Genomic DNA, 10,906 nt, shown 5'->3' with positions numbered 1-10,906 from the left:
TTTTTTTTTTTTTTTTAGTTTTTTTTACGTGGTGCTGGAGTTCGAATCCAGTGCCTCACACATGCTGGGCAATCGCTCTACCACTGAGTTACAGCCCCAGCCCCACAACTTTTACTTTGTAATCATACTTTAATAAAACTGGGAAAAACTAAAATAAATGAGACCATTTTCATTTGCTGTGAATGTTTTAGAGATATCAAACCAACATGAACTAAACAGGGAACACAAATGTATATTGACATTAAGGACTAAACTCCTTGTTTGCGACCAAACCAAGCAACACACCTACCTAGTTTTAGTAATTGAAAATGCTGTTTTGACTTACCAAGCAGCTAAACAAGATTCAAAGCCCTTCCCTACACTTGGCTACTTTCTGAGTATAAATTGCTTTATTTAATTTATTTATTTTTGTGAGTTGCTGAGGGTCGAACCCAGTGCCTCACACATGCCAGGCAGGCACTCTACCCCTGAGCCCAGCCCCAGCCCTATAAATTGCTTTAAATGAAGGTGTTGGATTAGATACAAGATTAAAGATTGAAAACTGGCAATTGTTTTTGTTGTTGTTGTTTATTTTGTTTAGTGTTTTAAAGTTAGGAGTTCAAACATAAAAATTTATATATCTAGTACCTCTTGGAAAATAGAAATGGAGCTATATTTTCCCATGACAGTAATCAGTTGCAGGTGAGTGGCACCTGTCTTCATTCAATAGAACCACTTCTCTGCATTTCTTCCCAGTCTCTCTAATCTTTATTGTTTTATCCAGGGCTTAGATCATTATAAAGCCCTCTTTTAGCCATAAAATTTTATTATTTTGTTACCCTAGGTATTATGGAAATAAGCATGTAGGAATCACTGCATAAATAACCCCGAATAGAACTAAAGGCTGATTTTTTAAAATTAGAAACCAAACATGACTGTGTGCCTAGAAAATTCACAATAACCAATTTAAAAATATAACTACTAAGAATATTTGGGGGCTGGGTTTGTAGCTCAGTGGTAGAGCAATTGCCTAGCACAGAGGAGGCACTGGGTTGGATCCTCAGTCCACATTAAAAAAAAAATAAATAAATAAAAAATAAAGGTTATATTCTTAAAAAGTATTTGGAAAAGTAGCTAAATAGAATAAAATTATATACACAGCAGTAACCAATTAGGAAATGTATTGCAAAAGGGGATATTATTCACTGTATTACAAAATTAGGAAAGCCCTGGTAATAAATTGGACAGAAATGTGTAAGATTGAAATGAATACAATTTAAAAACTTTATGATATCTCTGGATGGGAAGACAATATTGTAAAAATTCTAATCTGTCCAAATTAATTTGTAGATTTGAAACAATTGCAATCAATATTACAATGTAGGTTTTTGTTATTGCTGTTGTTAGATTTGGTTTTGTTTCTCAGGGTTGAGGAGAGAAGTAGGCCCATTGAGTATGAAGGTCCCTTTTTATGGACTTTAAGATACGGAGAACATTTCAAATCACTGGATAAAGAATGGGTTATTAACAGAGATTTTGTTGACAATTAATTTGAAAATGTTTTATATATTTTTATTTTTGATGGAGCAGTTTCCAAAAACCATAAGGGAAAGATTGGCTGCAGAAAAATTTTTATATTTCCCTAAAGCAAAAGATGCTATAAACAACCTTTAAAATATAAGGGACAGCCAGGTGCCATGGTGTATGCCTGTAATCAGAGCAGCTCAGAGGCTAAGGCAGGAGGATCGCCAACCTCCACAATGGTGAGTTGCTAAGTAATTCAGACCCTGTCTGTAAATAAAATACAAAATAGGGCTGTGGATGTGGCTCAGTGGTTATGTGCCCCTGAGTTCAATCTCTGGTATTCCCCCCAAAAAATAAGCAAGGGACAGACTGAGAGAAGATATTTGCAACCAACATAAGAACTGGGGGATTAACATAAGGACTTAAAAAATCCTCCTATAAAATCAACATATAAAAATGAGTCAAAGATAAGAATAGATAGTTCACTGAAGAAATACAAATGGTTTTTAAATGAAAACCTGCTCAATAATGATGCAGCTGAAACAACAATAAAACATTATTTATACATATTATATCGGTACAATTTTAAGATAATAATGTAACTGACTCCAGGTGAGTGTGTGAGGTAATACTCTCATTTTCTATTGATAGGAATTTAAATTATTCAGCATTTGGGAGGGCAATTGCCAGCATCTAGTATTGAGACACTTTTACTTAGTACTTGAACTTTAAACATTTTTTATTGGGAAAATTGTGACAAATGGATTGACATGTGTGTTGCAAAGGGGTGCAAAAGCATGGCTGCATGCAGATACATACATGATATTTACTGCAGCAAACTTTGTAATAGCAAATATAGCAAATGGACAAATCAAATGTCCGACAGTTGGGAAATAGTTGGATATAGTCTACTGCATCATTATTCTTTAGCCATTAGAAAACCTGAAGTGAACAAATATGCATACCTGAAGAAATGTTCATTGTATCAGTCAGGACTGGCTACTTAATGCTGCAGTAACAGGCAATTCCAAAATCCCAGGGAATTAAATCAACAAAAGATTATTTCTTGCTCAATCTATGTAGCCATTGTGTTTGTCAAAGGAATTTTGTTCATAGTATCTACTCAGGGACTGAAGCTCAGAGAATAGTCACTACCTTGAATGTTGCCAGTTACTTTGCCAGAGAAAGGAGAGAACTTCAGAGGGTTAAGTACAGCAAATTCTCACCTGGGAAGAAATACATATCATTTATACCCTCAGTTTACTGGCCAGTACTAGTCACAGGACCCCACATTGTGCTCAGAAGAAAAAGGGAAATCAAATTTTGGTAAACACCACTGACAGTTACCACATTATATTTCATGCTGTTTTCTAGATAAATCAAAATTCAGAACTAAGTATAATATGATCCTATTTATGCCAAAAGTTTAAAGGTTGTATGTGCATGTATATTTGTATAATTATTTCAAGAAATGTACATATATTAAAGAAATTCTCGGGGGCAACACACTTAAGACTGGGCCTCATTTTTGTTTTTGTTTTTGACAATGAGCAATTGTAGAAACAAACAAACAAACAAACAAAAATAAATTAAAATGAAATAAAACCCAAACAAATAAAACCAAAAAGCCTGGGCAAAGAGCTTTCTGAACATTTTTCAAAAATAACATTTTTATTTCTTTCCTCAATTTTCATAAAGAGCTAATGGCAGATGCTGGCAGAATGTTCTGGGCAAAAGTCAAGAGGCTCAGAATCATAATAGAGCACTTTATGGATTGTTGCAGTTGATGTTCTACTCTAATTATTCATGAGAGTCAAGTAATATTTTTAATATATTTTCTTAGAATTTCTACATTGTGGGTCCAAATGTTTTATAATATGTAATTATAAAATTCTGGAACTTTAAAATTAAATGTTGAGATAGAGGAATTTTTGTAATTTTCAGATTCTAATGAGATTAGACCCAAAATCTTGTTCATTCATTTTTACCCAGTAATTCATGAAGATTTTTAAATGTCAAAAAAATTGAAAGAATCAAACAATGAACACCCATATATCTACTTGTACCATGTAAGATTTACATCTTACTTTATTTGCTGTGTGTGTGTGTGTTACTGAGGACTGAACCTAGGGGTACTCTACCACTGCACTATACCTTCATTCTTGCTAAGTTGCTGAGGCTGGCTTTAAACTTGCAATCCTCTTGCCTCAACCTCCCAAATCACTTGGATTACAAGTATGTACCACCATGCCCAGCTTTTTTTCCCCTTTACTTTTTCACACATCTCTCCATTTATACATCCCTTCATCCTTCCATTAATTCATCTTAATTTTGGTACATTTCAAAGAAAATCACAGATAGTTACTTCCCTCTAAATATTTCAGTGTGCTTGCCACTTATTTATAGTTTTTTTTCCTTTGATATGTAGCTCAGTGGTAGAGTGCTTGCCTAGCACGTGTGAGACACTGGGTTCGATCCTCAGCACCACATAAAAATAAATAAAGGTATTGTGTCCATCTACAACTATTTTTTTTTATTTTCAATAAAACACACAAACATTAAGTATACATTTGCTGAGTTTTACAAATGCATATATCTGTACAACCCAACTTTCTATTAAAACATAGAACATCACCATCACCAAACAAAATTTGAACACTCTCCATCCCAATCACTGCCCACATTTCCCATTCAAGAAGCAGCAACTGAGCTAGATGTGGTTGTGCACAAATATAATCTCACCAATTTAGGAGGCTGAGGCAGGTGTATTGAAAGTTCTAGGCCAGTCTCAGAAACTTAGTGAGGCACTAAGCAACTTAAAGTGACTTCCATCTCATAAAATGAAAAGGACTGGGGATGTAGATCAGTGGTAGAGCACCACTGGGTTCAATTCCCAATACCAAAAGGAAAAAAAAAAAGAACCTAGCATTCTGATTTTTTCTCCATAGATTTTTTTTCCTGTTCTAGGATTTCATACAAATAAAATTAGTCAGTATGTACATTTTGTGGCATCTTTTATTCATTTTTGTTTCTCCTAATTACATATCTAGGAATGGAATTGTTGGACCATAGAATAAGTATATGTTTTGTTTTTAAAAAATCTTCCAGACCATTTACCAAAGTGGTTGTACTAGTTTATATTTCCAAGTCCAAATTGTCAATCTTTGTTTTCTGTAATCTGTTTAAGAAGCTTTTGGCTACCTCAGAGTCACCAAGATATTTTCTGTGTTTTTTTTCTGTTTTATAATTTTAGTTTTCCTCTTTAAGTATATGATTCATCTCAAATTATTCTGTAGGTGATGTGAAGTAGGATTGAGGTTTATCTTATATTCTTAAAACACATATTTGAAATACTTATATTATGGTCCAGAATATATTAAAGAAAAAACCTAAAGCTTTAAAATATAATTTTGAAATGGAAGAGTTTTTATAACTTTCAAATTCTTAGTAAATTAGTGACAATGTCTTACCATTCTTTTTNTTCTGCTGGTGGGTCACAGGCCCGCCTACCTTGCAGGAGTGATTGGAAGCTCTGTCCCGCCATGGGCCACTGGGCCTTTTCTCTAATTTCTGTTTTTTAAAATTTCTTGTTTTTGTGAATTGATGTAGTAAATTTCTATAAATCAACCATTGCCGTGTATAAAGGAGCCATCTTCTATATGTAACAAAATTTATTATCATTTATTTCCTTGATTCTAAGATGTTTATAGTTGTGAGAGAAACCATTGATTTAATGATAGCTTTTTTCAGGAAGAATAAATAACACTGAATTAAATGTACACAAAATTTTTTTATCTACTAACCTAGAAGAGCATGCATTTATTCTCACTGTTACATATCTTTTCTAAGAGTGCTTCATAATTTAAGTCTGAGCCCCCTTTTTTTTTTTTTTACAGAGAGCCTAAACTGTTTGTTTGTTTGTTTATTGTGGTACTGAGATCAAATCCAGGGCTTCTTGCATGCTAGGCAAGCACTCTGACAAGCAGTCTACCACTGAGCTACTTCCCCAACCCTTGTTTCTTTTCCCTTCCTCTCTTCCTCCTCCTCCTCCTCCTCCTCCTCCTTCTTCTTCTTCTTCTTTTTTTTTTTTGAGTCTCAACTCCTGGGCTCAAGAGATCCTCCTTCTTCAGCCTCATGAACAGCTGGGACTATAGCCACAGGAATAGGCCTACGTCACTGAACTTGGCTTCGTAAACATTTTAAACAAGATTTGTGATGTTGAACTCTTTGTAAATTGTCAATACTCATTTAACGTTACTGATGTTTCATCCTCTTTCCTAACAACTTTGCTGAAAATACAGCTGTGAGTTTTTGACACTTACATGTTTGGTTTCTGAGTAATAGTCTTTATCATTCATGCATTGGTCACACCAACCTCCCCATCTTTAAAAATTGTGTGATGTATTCTGAGACATTAGGCTTTTGCTTTAGCCTTATGATTGCGTGGACTAGCCTGTAACAGAAAACTTTCTACACACAGTTATTATTTTTTGCTGTTGTTAGTGCCACACTGGACAAGAATCTTTTTACAACATTTTAAATAAAAACCAGGAATCTAAATTAATGTTAAAATCCAGCTATTTGGGATATGCAGTGCAAAGCAAATGATTGACATGAAAATATGATTAATTCTTTCTCTGCAAAGCTAAATTTGTACCATACATTAAGTTGTAACTACTTGCCCATCAAAATGCACTCCTGACTGCTTTGAGTTTCTTTTTGGTTTAATTGTAAAAAGACTCTGAATTCAGAAATATGTATGTGAAAATGTTTTCCCCTTTATAATGAGGAAACCATGTACCTATTATTGAAAGCTAACTAATTTCATATTTTATGTCCTCTAGGCTAAGATCAAAATTCCAAATACGTTGGGGATCAGGCAGGTAACCTTTTCTAATAAATACTGTAAGGCCTGTGGAGGCCTGTGGAGAACTGAAGATCACACACCCTGCCAAAGAGCATTGACATTCTGGTTTTACGAAAATTGCAGCCAATTATATCTTCTAGAACCTTTCTTATCTAGTCTCTGCTTGACTTATAAATTATGATAAAACCTTGTATTGTAATTATGTTTCTATAAATTTTCATTTCTAACAGTTTTTATTTTAGGTTCTTTTTCTGGATTCTTTGCAGGTTTCATTGCAATTAGGTCATTTATCTTTGTGAGATCACTTTAAATCTATTTGGTGTCTTCTCTCACATTCTACTTTGCCACATTTTACAATTTCCTTTCCCTCTTCCTTTTTTATCTCCATCATTCTCAGATTTGTTCTCTCTCTTTCATGTTGGAGTTTGGCAGCCCTGTATTCTCATGGTACCAGGAAATGAAATACCAGTGTGTTCATCTTCTGGGCATATTGAAGCCCAGTCTTTCTCTCTTTATTTCCCCCTTAAATATCTTCTCTTTTTATGCATCATTTCATCGGTAAATATTTTAATGATTATGTACTTGATAATTGTTGTCAACTGGCCTATGCCTATTCAGTCATTCACAAATTTATACCAGTAGCATTCAATATGTAGGGGTGGATGAGAGCTAAGAATATTCTCTTCACACTTTCCTACCTGATTACAAAGAAAAAAAAAGGTTTCAAATTGAATACTTACTGTGCTGAAATTTCAATGAAGCCCCAGATCTCTTTTTAGGTGTTCCAAATATAATTCAGATAATATAAAATGTCCAACACAATTCAATGTCTAACATTGTTTTTGTAATTAAGGTAAAATTTACATAACATAAAATTAACCATTAGCCAAATTAAAGTGTGCAATTAGTGACATTTAGTCCATTTACAGTGTTGTACAGCCATCAACTCTAATTCCAAAATGTTCATTACCCCAGAACAAAAAAATCCTATACCCATCAAATAGCATCTTACCTGAACTTCTCTCTCAATACAAATGTGATACCCTGATAGCACTGGGTTTTTGCTAAACTAATTATAATCAGGCCAGATGAATTCCCCAAGAAAGCCACTGAATATAGGACTATTTGAATGAAGTTGTAGGACCCCTGGACTCTCCAGATCCTTAGATTCTTAGAACCTGTTCCTATAAGGACAGGCTTGGTCAACACTGGTAACTGATCTGTGTGTTTTGAATATGATCAGTTTACTAACTAAACTCATTTCTAACATGGTGACTAACAAAGCTTCTTGTGGTGATCAGGCATTTTGTTAGCTACTTCTGAAGTATGGGCTTCTGATAGAAGTTTGCTAACTACTCCTGGAATGTTTATTCTTATTTAGGATAGCTGAGTGCCCCTAGAAAGTAAATTAATATACATATTGTCTATGTTGAATAACCTTAGAGTTATATGCATAATTAACTTTTACAACTTCAATGATAAAATTTGAACAAAAGTGAGAGGCAAAGGGAATATTTTTAAAAATATTTTTAGTTGTAGACGGACACAATACCTTTAATTTAATTATTTATTTTTATGTGGCACTGAGAATTAAACCCAGTGCCTCACACAAGCTAGGTAAGCACTCTATTACTGAGCCATGACCCCAGCCCCACAATGGGAATATTTAAATGGAGCACAGACTCCTTGAGAGTTCCAGGTTAAACTTGAAATGATAGTGTAAATAATACTGTTCCCACAAGTGTCCTTGATTTCCATGTCCTCCTCAATGTGTGAGCAGGTCGCCCTGTTGGGGGTGATTCCAAAGGTTAAAGATACATATTTATACCACATGGCATCTAAGCATAAAGACTTTTTCACCTGATCTTGAAGAAAAGGCAGACAGATATCTGCTTCAACAGGAGAGAAAAGGACTGTTTCACTTGCAGAAAGGCACAGTTTTCCAGGGTATTCCAGATATTTTTTTACTATCTTTTGATTTTTGCCATAAGAGCATTAGAATCCACCTGCCCCCAGTCATACAATGTAAGATGAGATGAGTCTGGATCCAGCATTGAACTAGGCTCTTTGAGGCTCCTGGAAAAGTGTGAGGTGAAGTCTCCTTGCTTTGGAAGAATTTAGGATCTGCCTGTTTGAATTACCTCAGGATAAACAGTCAGTAGGAGCAAGAGTCAGGATAATTTTAGCCCAGAACCAAAGTAGCTTTGTGTTATTTTTGATGGGAAAAAATCACAAAACTTATATTCATCATGTGAGAAAGAATATTTTGTCTAACACATACATTTAGAATCCCACTGTGAAATTCCAAAGACAAACTCTAGTTAAGTTTATGGTAGGGCTGATTGGTGGATTTATTACTTGAATATCATTCCTTTGTTCTAACCAGATGGTGATGAAATTATAAAATAATCTGTATGTACTGTAACCTTGATTGTATATCCATTCTCATTGCTGATGTTTGGAATATCTTGAAAAAAATCTCCTCATCCCTTTTCTTAATACTGACGGTTATGGGCTTTATTGATTTTTAAGTTTGCTGATTTCTTTCATGGTTTTTAATTATGATTCCAACAGGTATTATCTTTTGATGCCTATGTGGAAGATGAAGTGCCTGATAAAAACCAAGAAAACTATAGAATAAGATACTATAAAATCTACTTCTACCTTGAAGATGACACAATTCAAGTGAATGAACCAGAGGTGAAAAATAGCGGACTGCCTCAAGGTATTTATTTTAAGCAGCATTATGATTCTTTCACTTCTAACTCTTGCCTTTATATACAGTCTTTCTTTTAGCTTTTTAAAAAGCTCATGCTAATCCTTAGGTATCTAACTTGTTGGCAATGGTGATAGAAGGATGCTGTTAGTGTTTAATTAGTCATAGTGACTTAATCAGCCTTCTACCCCACATACTTCAATCATTTTTCTCACTGCTCTGTGGCATATTGTATCCTTTCAGGTGCTGCTCCAGTATGAGCAAATTCTCATGTGTCTTTGACTTTGTCCTCAAATCCTTTGGTCTCTTTGTCACGGCCACAATTGCTTTTTGCACAACATTATCAATGGAGAAGAGAAAGCTATTCTCTGTTGCCACATTTAGATTGATATTCTTTCCTGAATTTACTGTCATTTGTTTAAACTACCCTCTCTTCTTCCTGTTAACTAACATCATTTATGGTAATTAACAAAACATTGATGGTACCCTAACAGAAAGTCCTTGTTCCTTCACCCTGTGTATAGCATCCATTTTTTCTGTACTCATCTTCAGCTACAGATACGTGTGTGTGTGTGTGTGTGTGTCTGTGTGTGTGTGTGTTTGTGTTTTAATTCTGTGACATGGCCACCACCAGAGGAACTAATCCAAGGCTGCATTATTAGAGTATGGAAGAAGATATCAAGGGAAGTGACTGATTAGTTCTGGTTGTGCTATGGGTCCATCCCTCGGGATGATGTTGAATTCCGGATACCTTCAGGGGACAGTAATTAACCATGATGGTGTGAGGACTGAAAGTTTGTCATGTGTAAGACAGAATACTGAAAAACAATATTTTTCTGTAACAGGGGGACTCAAGTGTGTCTGATAAATGTCTCTAGATATCTAAGGGAGTATCATATGGAGGAAGGATGATCACATTTTCTGTATCCTCAAGGATGGAAGCTAGAGGTCAGAAAGAGAAAGAACTTACAAGCAGAGAGCTGCCAGAAGTTGTAGTGGATGGCCCTGGTTGGCCTTGGATGGAATTAAGGGTGGGGGTTTGGTGTAGAGTGGAGGAGTAAAGAGTCACATTCATTGCTATAAATGGATGCCCCTGGGCAAGGGTCAGGTGTTGTTTTTCACTGATGGTTTAGTCCAGGCATTGCAGGGGAGTTGAGTGTTGGTTTGATCATTGATGTAAATGTTCTTTGTTGGTTGGATCATTAATGTAAATATTCTTCCAGGGTCTTTGTTCCTTGAACAACTACAGTCCTTGGGTGCAGTGTCATTTCTTTGTCTTTTGGAATAGTCCCATCTCCATTATCTCAGACTCTGAATTATTTTCTCTTACTACAATCTCTACTTCTTTTACTTTCTCCATTTGTTCATACTTACCTACCATTCCTGTTCTTCATTCTCCTAGCAAAATGTATTCTGAACTTATCCATATCTTTTGGGCCTATTTACTACCATTCTAATCCGAGCTACTCTCATCTCTTGATTGGAGGATGGAATAACTGCCAACCGTGGTCTCCCTGCCTCCATTTCTGCATCTTCTACCATGTCCTCTATGTGGTATCCAGCCATGGTGTTGCCTAGGATATTATCTTGATGCAACGGTGGCCTCTAAAAAGCATGCATACATGCTCCCCCAGAGGCCACAGATCAGAAATTAAAATTGTGGGTGAAATTAAAATGCATGAATCATACAATAGATTACATAATTTAAAATGCACAACAAGGGCTGGGGATGTAGCTCAGTGGTTGAACACTTGCCTAATATAGGCAAGGCCCTGGATTCCATTCCCAGCAGCAGAACCCCACCCCCCCACCCCACAATA

The 10,906-nt window shown here is 35.4% G+C and overlaps 1 protein-coding gene across 1 annotated transcript in view; it reads left to right on the top strand.

Moving 5' to 3' along the window:
• Efhc2 (EF-hand domain containing 2) overlaps nt 1-10,906 on the top strand; it is a 206,743-nt gene that overhangs the window by 86,095 nt on the left and 109,742 nt on the right. Inside the window, exon 2 of the mRNA XM_048796279.1 lies at nt 8,945-9,095. Coding sequence (XP_048652236.1) covers nt 8,945-9,095 — 151 coding nt within the window. The remainder of the gene's footprint in view (nt 1-8,944; nt 9,096-10,906) is intronic.

The sequence above is a fragment of the Marmota marmota genome, unplaced genomic scaffold (genome assembly GCF_001458135.2).
Source record: "Marmota marmota marmota unplaced genomic scaffold, marMar, whole genome shotgun sequence".
Taxonomy (NCBI): domain Eukaryota; kingdom Metazoa; phylum Chordata; class Mammalia; order Rodentia; family Sciuridae; genus Marmota; species Marmota marmota.
This window is presented reverse-complemented; position numbering and strand designations above follow the sequence as displayed.